This window comes from Scomber scombrus, chromosome 21, assembly GCF_963691925.1.
Source record: "Scomber scombrus chromosome 21, fScoSco1.1, whole genome shotgun sequence".
In the NCBI taxonomy this organism is placed as follows: Eukaryota; Metazoa; Chordata; class Actinopteri; order Scombriformes; family Scombridae; genus Scomber; species Scomber scombrus.
In genome coordinates, this window is record NC_084990.1 from 5,345,161 (window position 1) to 5,364,305 (window position 19,145).

General features: G+C 41.5%; 1 protein-coding gene across 1 annotated transcript in view; it reads left to right on the plus strand.

Moving 5' to 3' along the window:
- The first annotated feature begins 918 nt into the window (after positions 1-918).
- Positions 919-19,145, plus strand: part of itgb4 (integrin, beta 4) — a 22,503-nt gene continuing 4,276 nt past the window's right edge. The window contains exons 1-36 of the mRNA XM_062442225.1: positions 919-944; positions 3,290-3,372; positions 3,908-3,990; positions 4,528-4,629; positions 4,758-4,962; positions 5,049-5,145; positions 5,256-5,427; positions 5,963-6,226; positions 6,336-6,425; positions 6,556-6,678; positions 7,245-7,412; positions 7,516-7,592; positions 7,761-7,969; positions 8,867-8,970; positions 9,065-9,160; positions 9,361-9,493; positions 9,666-9,791; positions 10,517-10,635; positions 10,722-10,755; positions 10,861-11,055; positions 11,183-11,286; positions 11,377-11,435; positions 11,575-11,598; positions 11,693-11,841; positions 12,025-12,204; positions 12,357-12,505; positions 12,699-12,906; positions 13,022-13,339; positions 13,533-13,705; positions 13,813-13,993; positions 14,541-14,678; positions 14,771-14,953; positions 15,048-15,176; positions 17,645-17,812; positions 17,907-18,056; positions 18,432-18,566. Coding sequence (XP_062298209.1) covers positions 3,297-3,372; positions 3,908-3,990; positions 4,528-4,629; positions 4,758-4,962; positions 5,049-5,145; positions 5,256-5,427; positions 5,963-6,226; positions 6,336-6,425; positions 6,556-6,678; positions 7,245-7,412; positions 7,516-7,592; positions 7,761-7,969; positions 8,867-8,970; positions 9,065-9,160; positions 9,361-9,493; positions 9,666-9,791; positions 10,517-10,635; positions 10,722-10,755; positions 10,861-11,055; positions 11,183-11,286; positions 11,377-11,435; positions 11,575-11,598; positions 11,693-11,841; positions 12,025-12,204; positions 12,357-12,505; positions 12,699-12,906; positions 13,022-13,339; positions 13,533-13,705; positions 13,813-13,993; positions 14,541-14,678; positions 14,771-14,953; positions 15,048-15,176; positions 17,645-17,812; positions 17,907-18,056; positions 18,432-18,566 — 4,921 coding nt within the window. The 5' untranslated portion in view covers positions 919-944; positions 3,290-3,296. The remainder of the gene's footprint in view (positions 945-3,289; positions 3,373-3,907; positions 3,991-4,527; positions 4,630-4,757; positions 4,963-5,048; positions 5,146-5,255; positions 5,428-5,962; positions 6,227-6,335; positions 6,426-6,555; positions 6,679-7,244; positions 7,413-7,515; positions 7,593-7,760; positions 7,970-8,866; positions 8,971-9,064; positions 9,161-9,360; positions 9,494-9,665; positions 9,792-10,516; positions 10,636-10,721; positions 10,756-10,860; positions 11,056-11,182; positions 11,287-11,376; positions 11,436-11,574; positions 11,599-11,692; positions 11,842-12,024; positions 12,205-12,356; positions 12,506-12,698; positions 12,907-13,021; positions 13,340-13,532; positions 13,706-13,812; positions 13,994-14,540; positions 14,679-14,770; positions 14,954-15,047; positions 15,177-17,644; positions 17,813-17,906; positions 18,057-18,431; positions 18,567-19,145) is intronic.

Here is a 19,145-nt window from a genome sequence, read left to right on the forward strand (position 1 = left end):
TTATAAACACAGTGAACTCGAGGATTGAGTGTCAGGGTGACTGTGCTCAGGAATGCAGGTTCCCATACTGTTACTATACCTCTTGTACAATGTTAAGGAGGTTGTTCTGCCAGAGGAGGAAAAAAACATGCATATCAATCATAATGTCCATTTCAAATATTGACAAGTAGAAAATGTGCCCGTCAGTATGAGCACACATTTGTGTAAACACGAGAGTCACAAAGCTTTTCCCATGGCCTGCAGGCACTGTTCTGCTCTGTGTGCCACTCCCAAGAGTTTGGGAGGAGGCCATGGAAGGAGGGGCCTGTCTCTTCAGCCCTCAAGCCCACACAGGTGAACTCCTGTTGGGCTGAAATGCAGCAGGGGGGGGGGGGGGGGGGGACCCTGACACACATAGGTGTGGAGCTGCTAACTTCTTACTTTACAGGGTGGGGAAGAGAGAAGCACAGGAAGGGAGTTAACCATCTCCGTCACAGCTACTCACCTGGATAGGGAAGGGAGAGTGTGGGTGTGTGTGTGTGTGTGAGTGTGTGTGCAGGAGCTAAAGGAGGGATCAAGTCACAGCACACACATTCATATTCACTCAGTTGCTCTGAGTCTCAGTCTTATATCTCTCTCCCGCACACACTTAAAGACAGACTCACACACACACACACACACATACATACACACACGGGACTCAGAGCAAATAAGTAAATCTTTGACCAGACCGGACTGTAAGAGAAGAAAGAAACAACAAGAAGAAAACAGAAGAGAGAAATTAGATCTGTACTTTTTTTTGAGGGGGAAACTTAAAACTTGTACAAGAGGACTTTTTTTTCCAACACAGGTGGATACAAACTTTTTCTCAACCCGTGGGAGTCAAAGCAAAAAAAAAGGATTTAGTTTTTTTCTTATTTATTTTTGGACTTTTGGACCTGGACTGAGTGAGAGCGCAGTAAAAGGTTTGTTTGTTTTATTAATCTCTTTTTATCCAGTCATACTTTTCCCAACATCGTCATTGTAACATAACCTTCACCTTTAATTTGTTCTTCTCAACTTCATAAAATAATTTGGCTGAGTATACTCCTGATTATGTGACTTCTGAGCAAGGTGAAGGACTGTAAAGACGTGTGCGTTACGTAACTTTTATATCTGACCATGTGGGTTTTTTAGAATTGCATGCAAGAGTAAAAGACTGAGCTGTGGGCAGATTTGGATTGAGCTTAGTGGTTATTTTCTCTTGAACCTTTTTTTTTTTTTTTTTTGGCAATTTCAGCTGCCCTTTCTGCATGATTGCCCACATCACAGCACAGACCACAATGCAACACAGGTGAAAGAAAGTGGCTCTGACCAAACAATAGAAAAAGCATTCCCAGCATTTATGTAAGCACAGTTAGCTGATTTAGACATAATATTAAGTTTAAGTTTCATTTAGGTTATTTAGTGATTTAATTTGCTCAAACCTGTTACTAAAGACCCCCACCTATTACTGGTGATGTCATGACCAACACCCAGTGGTGGTATGTTCACCTGGCAGGCATGTTTTTTTTTGTCTGTGGAGAAACAAACACAGCTTTGAACTCTCTCACTCTTCTCATTTTTGTGCCCTGGAGTCATTCAGCCCGGAGGGAAAAAAAGCAGCATGAGTGACTCAGTCTTTGCGAGGCTATAATTTGTGTCTCCCGAGTTTATTGTCAGTGTCACAAACGCCTGCCTTCTCATTCTGTCTGAGAGTGAAGCAAAATACAAAGTGCTTTTTCAGCTCATGTTCTGTGACCGATGGTCAAGTTTGGAGGATAAGAGCTGGACTGTTCTGTTTTTTTCCTTGACCCATCTCGGTTTAGTGATTTATGTGACACCTTATGGCGTCAACACACATACACACACATATGCACACACACGTATGCGCACACACCTGTAGTCAGCCCCATTTCACAGTAAGTTGCTAAGGTGCCTTTCCCATGTGTTTTCAGGCTGTGTTTTTACCTTAGTCAGGTCTTTCTCTCGCCTCAAGGAGAAATTCCTTCTTGGAGTTGTAAATCTTCAGAGCACAAATCATCTTCTTTCTTTTTCTTTTTTTTTTATGGCACATATTCAATTATCTGCCCATCGAGACAATTACTGAGACATTTCATGCCACATAGTGCCCTTTGTTCACTGTCCCCCTCCCGTGTTTAGTTCGCATTGCTTTCACGGCTTCCTGTCTATCAGATTGTCCTCAATCCAAGATTCCAGCATAAAATTATCAAGTGTTTTGATTGTGAAGACTCCACACTGCATGGATGCCTGGAATATTTCCATTTCCTTCCCTTTACTGGTCCCTTCCTGCAATGACTCCTCTATCACATTTTGTCATTCCTCTACCTGCTCTTTATTGTATGCCTGTATGGCATTAGCTGTATGAGAATGACAAATGGTGCACCAATTCACCAGTATGCTGGAGTAAAGAGCACATTTATATTATCATCTGGGGGTAGGAATTCAGTTATACCTGCATTTTCAATTTTATTTTGAAATGCAGTTATTTATTCTGTTTTCATGACTATTTTAAAGTTGTTTTCGTAAATCCCTTTTTTATAATTCCTCTTTTTAATTGTACAGTTAGTTATTGAATAATGAAATGATGTATTACTCTGTCTGTGACCCCTGAAGTTCTGTAGTTGTTTAGAGAAAAATAACTTTTAAAGGGTTGTTTCACAGAAATTACAAAAAAAAGGTAGAGGTATCTGTCTTCTGTCTTTGGCTCATGGTGCCGAAAAAAATGACATGACATTTAAAAACGGCCACTGTCAGCAGTTTTCAAAGATGCTATTGGCCTGTAGAAAATAGCTCCAATCAAAACTATTGACACCATTTTTATTGGACAACAAAGTTCCAGTTACCTCCATTGTATTGGCTGAATGAACACTTTCAAACCTTTATGTACTTTTTACATTTTTATACCTGAGTCCATATATACAAATAATAGGCTACATATCTCTTGAGATTCAGTTATTTAGTGTGTTTACTTACAGCAAGATTTTCTGAAAGTGCAGAACTTATTTCTGTTTTGAACTCCTCTCAGTTCATGGCTCTTTTCACAACCTGAGGTGGAGGAATTGGGAGTGTCTGGGCCTGTTCACTTTCTCTGGGCCTTGTCCGAGGGAAAGTACAGGTGGTTCAAGTTACGCCCTCGTCTGTGAAGATATCACTGGGGGAGAACAGTCTCTCTCTCTCTTTTCTTTTTTTTCTCTCTCTTTCCTCTCTTTCCAACAGTGTAATTCATGTACACATACTGTATGTTTTTGTTTGTGTTTTGTTGTCATAGGAAGGAGATGGGGAGATGGACGTTACAGCTCTCAGTGGGGCTTGGGCTTCTAGCCGTCCTGCTGACCTGCTGTTATGCTGAAAGTAAGGAAGACCCAGAATCACAACTAATTCACTAGAAGTTGTTTTTATTTTACTTGAATGCAGATGTCTACATGAAGGAATTGGCAATCAGTTTGTTGCCACAGTTGTTTAGTATCTCTTTAATGTCAATGTGTTGTGGTGTGTGAGTGGATGATGAACTTAATTTGTGTTGAAACTATTAGACACTTAATTGGTTTGTCATCATGTATGAACATACTCTAGTTCTACCTTCTCAAATGGGAGGATTTGTTATTTATATATGCTATTTATTTTACTATAAATGTAATATATTGTGTTTTTTGATTGTTGGTCAGGTAAAAGAAGCACTTTAGCCTTTGGAAAAAGTAGATAAAGAGCTTTGTTTTCACATTTGGAAGACTCATGGGAGAAAATGATGAGAGATGTTCTAAAGTCTGTTTGCTGTTACCACAAATATAGTTATTTTGTTTTTCATGGTTTTGATCTTCTGTTCTCTTGCCTCTCTGTGACTCTTCCTGACGCCCTCCCCTCCTGATCTCTCTCCAACCCCCGACAGTGAACTACTGCTTCGCTTCCAGGGCCAAGACTTGCTCAGAATGCCTGCAGGCTGGTAAAGACTGTGCTTACTGCCCTGATGAGGTGAGAGCTGAAAACGGCAGGAATTTAAAAAGACAACTTTCACAACTGTCAGTCCTGAGACGAATCATTAGGACTGTGGAATTCCCCAGGGAGAAGTCCTGCCCTTTTTAGCAGACCATGTACCCAATTAGTATTTTGAGCTATGTGTACTTTGCCCTTGTGCAATATGCTAACATGTAGAGCAGGATTCCTTTACTGAGAGCAAATTCCATTGTATTCCAAAAATCTCAAAGTTATTCACTTTATGAAAGTTTTTACGATCTATTCTAAAATTGTCAAATATGATACAGCAGTTAGGAAGTAGCTTTTTCATGGTCTTTATCAGAGGAGGTCATGGAGATGGCACAATATGAAACTTAGGTGAAACTTGTTTGATTTTGTGATTTTTGTTTGTCAAACTACTATTTCCAAGGTCAAGAATTAATCTTCACGCTCACTTTAGAATGACCATAAAACAAAAACTGACTGTTATGTGAAGACTATGTAAGTTAACGTCAACGAAGAAGAACTCACTAACCAAACGTCCTTGTTTCTCAGAACTTTAATGGGCCTCGGTGTGACCTGTATGAGAATGTACTCGCCCATGGCTGCAGTGCCGCGGCTATTATTACAGCTCAAAGCAGCATGAGTATACAAAAAGTAAGTCCTCATCACTCTCATATCACTTCCAAACATGCCAAAATTCTTCAGTCTTAAAGTTATGTTATTGCTTCAGATTAGAAACTGTCATTTTTTCCTCCTGCTTCCTCTCCATTGCCACCTTGCAGAAGGACAAAATCAATGTTCAACTCCAGCAGTCTCAAGTGTATCCGCAAAAGATGACCATGAGTTTTCTGCCTGGAGAGGAAAGGACAGTGGATGTGGAGGTGTTTTCTCCGACCAAAGGCCCTCTGGACCTTTACATTCTTATGGACTTCTCTAACTCCATGAAAGACGATTTAGACAACTTGAAGAGGATGGGGAAGGAGCTGGGTGAGTGGGTTTGCACGGGGAGTGTATTGTGATGACTGTTGAGTATGTTGTTACTTTAATACTGATAGTGGTTGTATTTCCTGTAGCTACATTGGTTAAGAAGCTGTCTGACAACTACACCATTGGCTTTGGAAAGTTTGTGGACAAAGTGATCGAGCCCCAGACTGACATGAGACCCAGCAAGTAAGAGAGACTGTGATATTAAGTTCTTGAAGGACCTTTAGCATGTACTTACATACTATAGTCTAAAATAATGTACATTAACATTGACCCATCTTCTTTCTTTCTCTCAGACTTGCTAAACCGTGGCCCGATAGTGACCCTCCATTCTCTTTCAAAAACGGCATCCCACTGACCAGCGACTTAACATTCTTCAACAGTGAGCTCCAGAATGAGAGAATATCTGGCAACTTGGATGCTCCTGAAGGAGGATTTGATGCCATACTGCAGGCAGCCGTCTGTGGGGTTAGTAAAAATACTAACTCAAATTTAAAAGATAAACCAATTTTTTGGTATTACAAATGAAATGTCATATTCGTAAGAAATAAAATGCCCCTTTGCTAAATTCAACACACTCAAGTAAAGGTTTTACGGCTACGTCCTTGCTTGGTCTGGCTTGTGGTGGCTTTTGTTAGCAAATGTTTAGATTTAGGTAAAGTTGTGTAACTGACATCACTCAGTCAGTTCACTCACCCGATGACTCTTATATATGACTCTAAAATAGGCAACTGCTAACACTTTCACCATACCAACTTAAAAGTGCTAATATTTCAACGTTGTGTTCACGATTTGACTCTGCTGCCCCTCCAAGTGGCCAAAATTGACAGTTGCAGGTTTTTAAGGCAACTGAGGCAAGATGATACTAATATCCAGTGACTACCACTTTGGCTACAACAGCTTTTGTTAAGCAAAAGTTTAATCTTTTTAATTCCTTTTACCTGACTATTTTCCACTAACCGTTTTATCTTCTGCTCCCATTTTACCTGTGTTCTTATCCTAGGATAAGATCGGCTGGCGCCCCCTCAGCACACATATTCTGGTTTTCTCCACTGAGTCTGCATTCCACTATGAGAATGATGGTGCCAATGTGCTGTCAGGCATCCTGCGGCGCAATGATGAGGCTTGCCACCTGGACGCCTCAGGACAATACACAGAGGATACTACACAGGATTACCCTTCAGTGCCCACACTGGTCCGTGTGCTTGGCAAACACAACATCATTCCCATATTTGCTGTCACCAACCACTCCTACACATACTACCAGGTTGGTGGGCCTCCTTGAAGTTATGCTCCTTAAAAATGGTGTTAAGTTTTAGGTTGGTGTCTAGGTCATGGATCTACATTACTTGTATTGTGTGCTCTTCTTTGTGTAGAAACTCAAAGAGTATTTCCCCATTGCTGAGGTCGGTCTGCTGCAAGAGGACTCATCCAATATCCTGCAAGTTATGGAGATTGCCTTCGAGGTAAAGGTTGCCTCTTTTGACAATTGCCAGGAGAAGGCGTTTGGTTTTGTGGCTTTTGACAGTTGCAAGCACTCAGTCAGATGGCTGCGAACAAATTAGTGTAGCTGAAACACTCATTTTGTCCTTTCAGAGTATCCGTTCTAAGATGAGCATCCGTGCAGACGACAAACCCAAGGCTTTTCATGCGCAGTTCTTGTCCACCGAAGGAAAGCTTAAAGAATATGGAGCCTTTGATTTCAAACCTGGAGCAATAGTAAGTGGCAAAACCAGATGATTATACTGATTATACACGCTAACATTCAGTCACGGTTTCAGAAGACTCTTGTTTTGAAAAAGGTGCTTATCTAGCTTGATATTTTGGGATTTAAACCATTAGAATTCAAAATACTTAAGGGGGAAAAAGGAAGAGAATAGACATGTATAGAAAGAAGTTGGAGGAGAGGAGAGGAGACCATCTAACATCACAGCACAGTTGTCATTGCTCTGGTTTTTTTTTTTTTTTTAAATCACCCATGTGTTTAACATGACAGCCTATCTTTAATATCACATGGAAATGTATTACTAAGAATCTCCTCTTACGGTACTATGACCAAGTTTTCAGACACATTTTACATAGTCATTACTCAACAAAATAGCTGCATTGTGTCTCTCCTGTTGAGGAGATATGAAGCATCAAACAGCACTGTTTCAGCAAAAATCTGTCCAAATAGTTTGTTGTTTTATGACTTATCCTGTCAGTGACTCATACACCAAATAGCTTGGTGCACACATACAAACACACATATGTTCTAACACTCTGCATGTCTGCGTGTTCTTCAGGGCAAGTTCAAGATGCAGCTCAAAGCCCAGCGGATGGTCGATGAGGAACCTGTGTGTCAGATGACTCCTGATGAAAAAAACGGCACAATGAGAGTCAAACCTACAACCTTTAGTGTTGGCGTAAATATTGATGCCTCGATTTTGTGTCCAGTCTGCGACTGTGAGAAGGTAGACATACACATACACACAGATTAACTCTCAGAAGATCACAAATGGTTGAGGTGAAGTTACTCACCCCTTCACCCCAATGTCCCTCATTTCTGTGCTCCAGACCGGCATCTCTAAAGCATCTAGATGCCATGGCAATGGAGACCTGGTGTGTGGAAAGTGTCAGTGCTCGGATGGCTGGTGAGACTTTAATTAGAAGTTCATACATGAAAAACTAGAAATAAAATCACATTTTTAACAAGGTTAAGTAGTGGCTGTTGAGTGACTCAAAAGTGATGGACCATTCAGGCCTCCAGGCTCAACGATGTCTTTGTTTTTCTCCTTGTTTTGTCCATGTGTCACCTTCAGGCTGGGTGCATTCTGTAACTGCTCAGCTAGTACATCAGCACTGGATGCCAGCCAGTGTATAGCTCCAGGCGGTACGCTGCCTTGTTCAGGACGTGGAGACTGCATGGCGTGTGGAACCTGTGTGTGCTACAACCCAGATCAATTTGAAGGAGCCTACTGTCAGTACGACAAGACCCAGTGTCAGAGATTCGGAGGCTTCCTCTGCAATGGTACTAAATACTGCAAATATATACAGTATATACAGTGTATCCTATGCTGTACTTTTACGAGAACAAAAAACAAACATGCAATGCAATTTTATATATTATATTACATGTAATTCTTATTATGCACAATTTGTATACACAAATACCTGTATACACACATTTATATACATTGTAATGAATCTAGCAAATGAATGTGGTTATGTTTTCACCCAGAAACCCCTTGATTTTTATAGCTGTACTCATCCATTTTTTTATATTAACAATGTAGTAAATACCTATGTGTACATGAAAAGAGATGCTTGTAGTGACAATTCCACAGATAATTATGCCCCATGTAGTTCCCTTGAGCTCTTTTGGAGCAGTTTAGATTCAGATTATTGTTTTGGTGTTACAGCGTGTAACTTTGCTGTTTTTGTTTTTTTTGTTGTTGTTTTTTTTAGTTCAGTCTTACCACGCTTACCAACCATATTTCCATCCATGTTTTCAGGAATACATTTCTGATAAACTGAATGTACATTGCCCAGTGGCAAACAACAGACAAAGTTAGTGGCTAGCTAGTGAACATAGGTTAGCAAACTAGCTACTAAAAGTGTCCTAGCTGGTTCAAACCAAAACAGAGTTAAAAGAAAAGTACATTACACGTTAGCACTTTATATGTTGATAATACTATATGCCAATATTATTATATCAGGATGTTGCTTTGAAAAGCACCACTTTGGTCTAAATCCATTTTAACCCTGATTTCATGTTACTACCAAAGGTCGCTAGAGGATATTGTTTTGCTTAACTCAGAGCTAATTGTCTTATTTTTAATTTTTTTTATCCGTTTAGTAATTTCTGCTTTAACAACCATAACGCAACAATGAAATAGTTCAATTTGATTCTTTCTCCTTTTATCAGCGCGTGGCTCTTGTGTTATGGGCCAGTGTGCGTGTACTGAAGACTGGGAGGGAAATGCCTGTGAGTGTCCCAAAAGCAACCAAACCTGCCTGGACAGCAAGGGGGTGAGTAGAGCCAACTCTCTTTGATTTGAGTCATCATGTCACCTTACATGTCAGTGTATCTTAATCAATGACTGACTGTGTTTATCTGTACCAGGGTGTCTGCAATGGGCAAGGTAAATGTGTATGTGGCCGCTGTGAGTGTCCAACTTCTGGTCTTGAGAGGACTTCAACCTGTGAGCCAAATTTCCAGGTGTGTGTTTGTCATGTATAAATAAATATGTGTTTTTATGGCTCAGTCTATGTCAGGGTTAGGGTTAGGCTACTGCTACACTCAGTGATTCATATTAAATTTGATAATGTTTATACTATATGTGTGCTTGTAACGTTTTAGTTGTAGTGTTTCTGTACAGTATTTTAGAGTGTGTGTGTGTGTGTTTGTGTCCTTTCCAGGCCCAGTTGGGTGTGTGTGAGGGTACGAGGAGCTGCGCTCAGTGTCAGGCTTGGAAGACAGGAGAGAAGAAGGACGAAAAGGAGTGTGAAAAGTGTCCCTTCAAAATCGTCCTAGTGGATGAACTCAAAGAACGTAGGCACACATGATTAATAATTAATAAGTTGATAATTAATTATCCAGAAGCACTCTGCATATACACCTCAGCTTCTTTTTGGTCATGATAATGATGATGATGAAACTTTAGCATTAATGCCTAAAAACACCTGATAGTAGTTCATTTGTGTATGTATGCATGTGTTTTCAGGGGAAAAGGTGCTTGATTCATGCAGTTTCCGTGATGAGGAGGATGACTGCGAGTACCACTACACTGTTGAAAACCCGAAAGATCCGACAGCAAATGACTTGGAGGTTCAAGTCCTTAAGAAAAAAGGTGAGCTAGGTTATTCTCTATTGTGCTTTATGCTGTTATGACAGCAAGTGAAGCATCATTTGTAAGATAAGATAAGATGCTAGAGGTAATAATTGATTTATTATTTATTTATATTGTACCTTCCATTAAAGAAATCAGCTCAAAGTGCTTCACTGTAAGAGAAAACAGCTTAAAACATTTTTTGAACATATCCCTTCAGTACATCAATGATAGCCAGCCAGGGACATGAATAAATGTACAAACAAGTACCAGGATCTTAAAGGGTTGGTTCGACAAAATTTACTTGAGTTGAGTCATACAAAAATTCCCCAGCAACGTGTCCTTCCAGAAACAGTATCTCGGTTACTGCAGATAATCCACAGAACACACAGTGAACAGTTTTCACTGGGACTATTTCTTTGATAGAAATTAGTTCCAGTAACTGTGAGATGTAATTGAAAACTCAGTGGACCCTGAGACCAAGTTGCTCTATTCAACATTTTTATTTTAACATGAGATCAAATAACTACATGTAATGTGAAAAGTGTCACTTGTAGTGGAAAACCCCTACTGAGAACTATCATCTGACTGCAGTTCTCCTCTGTTCTGTGGAGCTTTTAAGGGTCTTTCAGCTTATTGAACAGTGACAGGTGTGCTGTGAGCTCTTTACTGTGTTCCAGTTAAATCTCTGGTATCAGCGCTCTGTATCATTGTTGTAACTTTTTCTACTTTTTCTGATATTTCAGACTGCCCCCCTGCCAGCCTCCTGTGGTTGCTCCCTCTTCTCTTGTTCCTCTTGTTACTGCTGGCACTTCTGCTGCTCTGCTGCTGGAAATACTGTGCCTGCTGCAAAGCCTGCTGGCAGGTATGAAGAGCACATACCTTTACACACAAAAACAATATTTTTTATTTTATAGTCAAAGTAATGCATTATGTCTTCTCTTGCCACAGAGCTGTCTTGCCCTGCTGCCTTGCTGTAGGAAAGGTAAGATGTGTGTTGTGTTAAATGTGTAGGAATGGCTTCAAATTCTTTATTGTCCCATTTTGAACCATGTTGTCTGTGATTCAGCTGGTGTTATATTCTTTCCAGGTCGCATGGTCGGCTTCAAGGAAGACGAGTATCTGCTCCGCCAGTCTCTGCTCACTTCAGACCATCTTGATACGCCATTGGTGAGGAGCGGCCCACCCAAAGGCACCGATGTTGTTCGTTGGAAGGTCATGGATAACGTGCACCGAGGAACCAATCACCCCCAGGCTTTAATAAAGCCCAACCCTAAAGAGACCAGTGAGTGATTGTTTTAAAAACAAATTTTAAAACAACAAAACTGATCTTTTGGTCTACGGAAGTTAGGGACCCAAATTTGATATTTAAATGATGAAAGCCACAACTCTAATTCTCTTTTCCCTTGTAGTCCAGTTCCCGGTCTCCCTCCGGCTCAATAGGTTGTTCTCTGAGAACCTGTCTCGCCCCGAATCTAGAGATGCCGAACAGCTCCGCAAGGAAGTATCTGATAACGTGAGTGTACTTTTATTTGTTGGTGAGCACATGTATGAGTGTGTTAATGATTATTGTATCATTGAGTGTTGTATTTGTTCTTCCATCCAGCTAAATGAGGTGTACAAGCAGATTCCTGGGGCCCAGAAAGTGCAAAAGACCACATTTAGGTAAGACAAGCTATGTTATATGTCTTATGTGTACTGGTATGTACATTAATTTGTATTTTCACACATACTCAAAATCAAAAATGGAAATGAAATGTCTGTTCTTTCTGTCATTCATCAATATCTATTTTGGTTCTTGCAGAATGCAGAGAAACGCTGGGAAAAGGTAATGCATATTGATGCAATACCCAGATTATCTTGTCTTCATTGGCACAAAGGTCACACAAATCTAACTTCTCTACCTCTTCTGTTATCTCCAGGCAGGACTACGCCATTATGGATACCGTTCTGTCTGCTCCTCGCAGTAGCTACCCCGATATTGTCAAGCTGACAGAGAAAAATGTCCAGTCCGGAAACTTCCATGACCTCAAAGTGGTGCCTGGTTACTACACTGTGGCCACAGACAGAGGTTTGTGTTTGTTGTGTGTGTGGTATGGATATGTCAGTTTGTAGATAAAAACAATATTCAAATGATCAGTTTGTGATTATATAAGGGATATTGTGAATACCTTCTATCTAATGTCTACTGAGCAGCTTTGATCTTAAGCATTCTTGTCAACATTTTAACATCTTACTCATTTCTTTTCTGCAGAGGCTGCGGGAGCTGTGGAGTTCCAGGAAGGTGTGGAGTCTGTAGATGTTCACGTGCCACTCTTCGTCAAGGATGAAGATGATGACAAGAAACAGCTGCAGGTGGAGGCCAGGGATGTGCCACTGGGCATTGCCGAGATTGGAAAACGTTTGGTGAACATCACCATAATCAAAGAGCATGGTGAGACATCTCCGATTTTAAAGATGGATACTTGAGAATCCAAGAAAATGAGACAACCAACTCTTCAAAGCCCCAGTGACTTTAAACAATGCAAAGTGTACAGTGTTTTTCCGTGGATCGCACTAATGGATTCTCCACTTTCTTCTCTCCAGCCTCCAGTGTGTTCTCATTCCTCCAGCCAGCTTACACCTACAGCAGGCAGGACGGAGTGGCCAACATCCCAATCACCCGAGAGATCATGGAGGATGGGCGCACACAAGTCAGCTACCGCACACGTGACCTCACAGCCAAGGATAAGAAGGTTTGTATCTTCATACCTATTTAGATATTTTGGGTTGCTTCTTAAAGTTCTTATGGATCTTGGAAGTACCTAGTATATGTATGTATTGTGGTAGCTCTCTTAGAAAAGACACAAGACTTGCATGACTAGTAGGTGAGTTACAGGTAGACAGCAAGATTCTATGTCTAACTTGTTTTGCCTTTATGTGTTTTAGGACTATGTGACTGTAGAAGGAGACCTGACCTATGGTCCTAGTGAGACCCAGAAGACAGTTCCTGTTCGTCTGCTGGAGCTTGGCGAGAAAGACGGCCTCCTGGAGGACAAACAGGTCAAACAGTTTGTCATGGACCTCAGTAACCCACGGCAGGGCGCCAAGCTGGGACGCTACCCAAGAACTACTGTCACCATCACAGACCTACCAGGTGAAAGGACACAAGAGGATGTACTGTACATTGTGGCATACTTTGTTTCTCCCAAATTAAGCTCTGAATACTAAGGTTCCTTCTCTTTTTCCCCCACTACTTTTTCTTTATCCAGAGCCCGGTGTTATGATGTTCAAGAAGGGCACCCAGAACTTCACCACATCTGACCCAACCTACACTATCCCTGTGGTCCGCACTCGCAACCAGGACAGCCCTGCAACAGTGAAATGGCGTACCAAGAACGCCCAGCGCTTCGAGCTGTCCGGGCCTCTGAAGTTCAACCCTGGAGAGACAGAAAAGAACATAGTGATTGAGCCAAAGGCCCATCCTGGTCCAATCCAACCAGAGAACTTCCAGCTGGAACTGTTTGACCCAAGTAGCAATGCATCTATTGGAGAGAGGAAGACAACCATTGTCAATGTCATTGAAGGACGTAAGATAAAATGCAAAAACTCATGCCACTCAAAAATTTGAACTAAAGATTAGATAACATGGCATTTTTTAGTTTCTGGAATTTCATAATTCTGATTTTATATAACAAGCAAAGGGATCATTTAAAAAAATAAGCACTGTATCTGGTGAATATGTGTGTAATCCTATAACTTCCTTTACTTCATGTCCTGCAGTTGCCCAGAATCCAGTGATGGCCCAGAGACAGGAGAAGGGCTACGTAAATCAGAAATCCACCTCCCCTGGGGGCTACCTTCTCTCGCCAGAAAACGTTATGGCCAAAGCAACTGGACCCAGAACCATTCGTCTCAACTGGGATCCAACGTCTGGTAATCCCAAGGGGTACAAGGTATATTAAATCAACATGTTCAGAAACTTCAACTTGAGTTAATGCTTATTTACAATAGGTTCTGTATTTCTCAAATATTGTATCATCGGTTTCCTTGTGCGTTTTAGGTGAAGTATTGGATCTATGGGGACCCAGAGAAAGACGCCAAGATCTTAGATGTGGATACTAATCAAGCTGAGTTGACCAACCTGTACCCCTATTGTGACTATGAGATGCGAGTGTGCGCCTACAATGAAATAGGAAATGGCTACGATACCGACATGATTGCCTGTCAAACTCTGGAAGATGGTAATTATTTTAAACTCAGTTAACTGCTACTTATGAAAGGATGAGCAGGAGATCCAAGAGGATATACCTGGCTCAGATAAAAGTGTCCAAATGATATGCATCTTGTAGAGAAATTTTATTTAATGGGGCGTTGTGGGTGAGCAAGCAATTTTGTGTATTAAGACTGCATTAAGTGTACATTAATTGCCATCCTCAGTTCTTAGAAATGACAGTCTAGTTTTAAACTGGTGATTTACTCAATAAGGTTGCATCATTTAAATGTAAGAAACATATTGGGTTAAACTAGAAATCACTGCAGCATCACCAAGCTATTAGCACAAAAAAATTACAGTAGAGGGGGGTTGTTATGTTAAAGTGAACGGTGCCAGTACTTTGAGAATGTAGATATGACTTTGTTTTATTTACATATGCATACATGGAGAAATATGTGTTTTTTAGGTTTAATTTAGTGATGTGCAATTTCCTGTTAGCAAAGACTTACTTTACAACTACTTTGTTTAAACTTCTAAACACGTAGTGCAAACATTTCTGTTGTGTTTTCCTCCAGTGCCTGGAGAACCTGGTCGTCTTGCCTTCAATGTCATCAGCCCAACGGTCACTCAGATCAGCTGGGCAGAGCCTGCAGAGACCAATGGCATTATCACAGCTTATGAGGTCCTCTACACACCCATTGATGATGACCTGAGTAAGAGACTAAGTCCCACCTGAAAAACGGAATATTGTACATATGCTTGAATTATGTAATTTACATCATACCCTGATATTGTCTTCTCACAGAGCCCGTGGGTGCAGCCAAGAAAGTAAAGATTGACAACGCGAAGAAGCGAATGCTGTTGATTGAGAACCTTCAGCGCGCCCAGACATACCAGTACAAGGTCCGTGCCAAAAACAGCGTGGGCTGGGGTCCCTTCAGAGATGCCTCCATAAATCTGGCATCACAGCCTGCCAGACCACTGTCCAGTAAGTCGAACACATGTCTAGAACACTTACAGTGGATCTGTTGGGCCTTCATTACCCTGAAAATATATGTATTTCTCTCTGTTTCTGTCCCTAGTTCCCATCATTCCAGATATCCCTATTGTGGATGCAGAGGCAGGTGACGAGTATGACGGCTTTCTGATGTACAGCAATGAGGTTGTGAAGTCTCCTGCAGGCTCCAAGACACCCAGCGTCTCTGGTGATGGTGGGTACCCAGAGCCAAAACCACAAGCTACTCTTAACAGCTGACAATGTAAACTCTTTATGCAAATGTGTTTTTTGGCTCTGGAAAGTTGCATGTCACTGCCAGACCAGAGTGTGAGCTATCACTGTAATATGGATCCAATTATTTCACCGCACATTCTCAGTGCTACCAGGAATCTTGCTCTGTTCTTGTGGCCAAAGTGCATTTATGCAACATGTGCTGTGGAATCATTGCCCTGTGGGAAGTAAAGGGAAGATCTGTGCTGTACTTGTGAGATTCATCCTGAAAGCATCAGGTTGAGAAGGCCCCCCTCTGCTCTCTTCTGGCTCACATTTATGTTTTTCTGTGTGAAATGCTTAAAAGAGACTGACATTAATATTCTTCCTCTTTTTGCAAGAGTGACTTTATAGGATGAGCTGGAAGAGTTGTAAAGCTCAGAGATGGCATCGTTCTCATGGCTCTGCCTTTTTTTAGCACTTCCATCTGGGTGGGCATTTTTCCTGCAGGCAACGCCCTCAGCCAGGCAGCAACAAATCTACTTCCAATGCATTCCCAGATATCTGTAATAGAAAGCGCTTCACAACCATAAACCGCAAGGCCTTCCCGTGTTAAATCTGCTGTCATTCTTCTGCTTTCTGCAGCTGATTTTGTGCTCTTAGTCAGTTTTCTCTGGAAGACATTGCTGACTTTGCACCTTGCTTACAAGACTATTTGGACTTCTGTGACAAAACCAATGTATATTATGTAATCCCATTCACAAGTTATGGCTTTCCTCTAAGGTAATGTATAGAAAACAAACCACTGACAATTTTTGCCTACAAATCTATCCTCCGCCTGCTTGCTTTTCCCCCTATGACCCTTGATTACAAGGCTGGAAATATGTCAAGTTGGTGGGATCCAATCTGGATCTCCGTAAGGTGTCGTGGAAAAAGCGAGTGGACGTCATCCCCAACAGTCGGCACAGCACAGACACAGAGGCAAGCTCAGATGAGGCCCCCCGGCCCGGCTACGCCAAAACGCCCCTGCCAGGTGAAGACAAACAGACAATAAACAGACAAGACAGCTAGCATGCCAGCTATCATGCACGGCCAGTCATATGCCTGGCAAGGCAACCGACGTTTCTCTCTACCTTCATGATTGATCCTGTCAGAAATATCATCATTGGGCTAATCATTCAGTGTCGGGCTTCAGTCCTTGTCCCCTTGCCACTAGTTGGCACCTATCCCATGTATCCTCCCAACAACCTGCCCAGAGAGGAGCACTGGCATCAACTGTCCCACCTCCAGTTGATGATCAAGGGCAGGCTTTTTCAAGTGTCTGTCCTCTCTACAGCCCAGTGGGAAGGTTCTGATCTGGAGCTTGTCGGTGTGTGTAAAAGCTTAGTTACTGTGTGGCTGTATGGGAATAATGGGTACTTGATTACACATTCCCATCTGTAGGGAAGTTTCAGCGATGATACAGTTTCTTGCGGCTGTATTTGTTTTTATCGAAGCACCTCGTGGAACGGTTTTGTAACTTCAAAAACATGCTTATTGATGTTTAGAAGGCTGCAGTTTCTTCACAAGAGAGACCAGCTCTTCACATGCCAACCTGCACTACTATGGAAAAGTAGAGTAATTGCATCATCATCAGCTTTTGCAAATGTAGGCAGGTTGATGTCTGCACAGGCAAAGAAAGTAAACATTTCTGCAATTTTAATACTTGCTCTAACAGTAGGAAATGTTACAGCAGCATTTTTTTGACTCTAGAGATGGAAATATTGGTTTGTCGGTCAGTTCAGCACTTTGCTCCACACTGAAATATCTAACTATTGGAAGCATTGCCATGAAATGCACAGAGGACAAATCGTATTGACCTCGCGACTTTTCAATTAGCGCCATAACCAGGTCAAAGAATTAATTTAAAACCAATAAAAATATGACTGAATGTTCAACTAAAAATACATTCATCTTTTGGACGTTAAACAGTCTTAAAAGATTTGTAAATTAAGTTACATTGATTTTCGTTTCTACGACCCACAAGATAAGTAATTGTCACTCTTCTACCATTTAACATCAATCAATCCATTAGCTATACTGCTTATCCTTTAGAGTGTCACAGGGGCAATTCCATTGTTTAAATATTCAGCACCAAATACAGACTCATAAATACCTTAATACATACTCACTGTCTGCAAGGGGCACAACTGACACAAATCCCACCTGTAAATGTCACACATTTGCTAAACTGCTGTTGCTGTCCTGTAAGCAGTCCAAGTAGGACCAGAACTTTCTGTCTGAATCTACTGCTGCTTCTTCTTTTGATTGGCTCAGTCTGGTTTTGGGTGCTTCGCATCAACAGCGTGTGTTATGAATATTTGAAACAACACCTGTGTTGTTTCAAATCTGTATCCGAATGCTTGAGTGCTAACTGCTAAATATCCAAATTTCTGTGTTCTGTTGACAATTTTGTACGCTATTATTTCACAGATTACATGATGAATGGAAAGTGGGACCAGAACTTCCTTTTCCCAGGGGGTTCAGTGACACGCAATCTTTCTACATCGTCCTCTCCTATGTCCACCCTCAGCTCAAACTACAGAGGGGCAGACAACTCGTTTACCACAGAAACCACCACCAGCTACATGTCTGGACCAGGTAAGATGGATGCTAGTTATTGCATTGGCAAAAATGTCAAATGAATATGAAGTTATTATCTGATTTGATCTTTTATCCTTCTTTCTTCTTATAGGAAGCTCTTATAGGCAGGATATGATTGTAGGTGGAGTACACACAACTGACGTGATCATGAGGAAGCGTTCAGAGAACAGGATGTACACAGATGAACACATCCGGGACTCTATAGTCATGGGAGAGGTGTCAGGCAAATTCCCAGATCTAGGTAAGAATTTATTCCAAAGTGAATGTAAAAGGAATAAGTGCTTTCTTTCTGGCTAAGGAAATATTTTACTTTGGAGTGCAATTTTTGAAATGCCTCTGCACTAGCGCATGAGGCCGATGGCTTGGACATCTGTTAGCGGGGTTGGGGCTGTTGGCTGCACAGCAGGCTTATCCATAAGGACTTTGCAGGAGCTATGCTGACTATCGCTGTTTCTCCTTATCTCCCCTTGTCTTTACATTCCACAATTTTTTTTTTTTTTACCTCCTTTTCACTTCACCCCACCCCCTCTTCCCACCTTTCCCTCCTTCTGTGCTACTTCCTGTGCCATCTTCTGCGTCCTCCTCTTTCGCCCCCTCCTGCTCAATGCGCCATCAGGTGGTTACGGCTACATTGGGACACAGAGCAGCTCGCGCAGCCAGTTCAGCTACAACCTGCCTCAGGTTTCGAGGGCCAGGACCCAATCTTCGGATGTCCACGAAGCCCTATATAATCTGGACAGGGTCCTCCAGGGTAAGTCTGCTGCATATAAGCATGAAGGCACTGGATATGTTGGTGGTTTGATAAGTAATGCAGTGCTCTTTCTTTCTGCCTCTTTGTCTCATTCTCTGATCTCATCTTTTTAGATCATACCTGCTGTATTGTGTGTTTTACTGGCAATTATTTCTCAAACTACACGTATACAGTATCAGTCAAAGGTTAAGACAGAGTTTCTGATTCAAGTGAATGGGAAGGTGTGTCCAAACTTTTGACTGGTACTGTATGTAGATTTAAACATATAAAAGTGTATATGTTTTAGTAGCCAATGGTTTCCACTCATATCTGTAATCTATGAAAATAACTGTTGGTGTCAAGTATGTATCAGAAATTTGAGTGTAGGCTAATGAAAAGCAAAGTGTTCACTAATCATTTTTTTGTATGTTTACAATAGATCAGATAGGTGGCTATCACATGACTCCACCTCCCTTCAGCCCTCCACAACTGTACTGTTTTAGTCCAGTCCCACTGCCTTCATCAACCCCCTTCCCAAATAAACCCGCTGTACACTGTCTGCCCAGCACCAAACGCCAGTCTCACTTAGTCTATTTATTA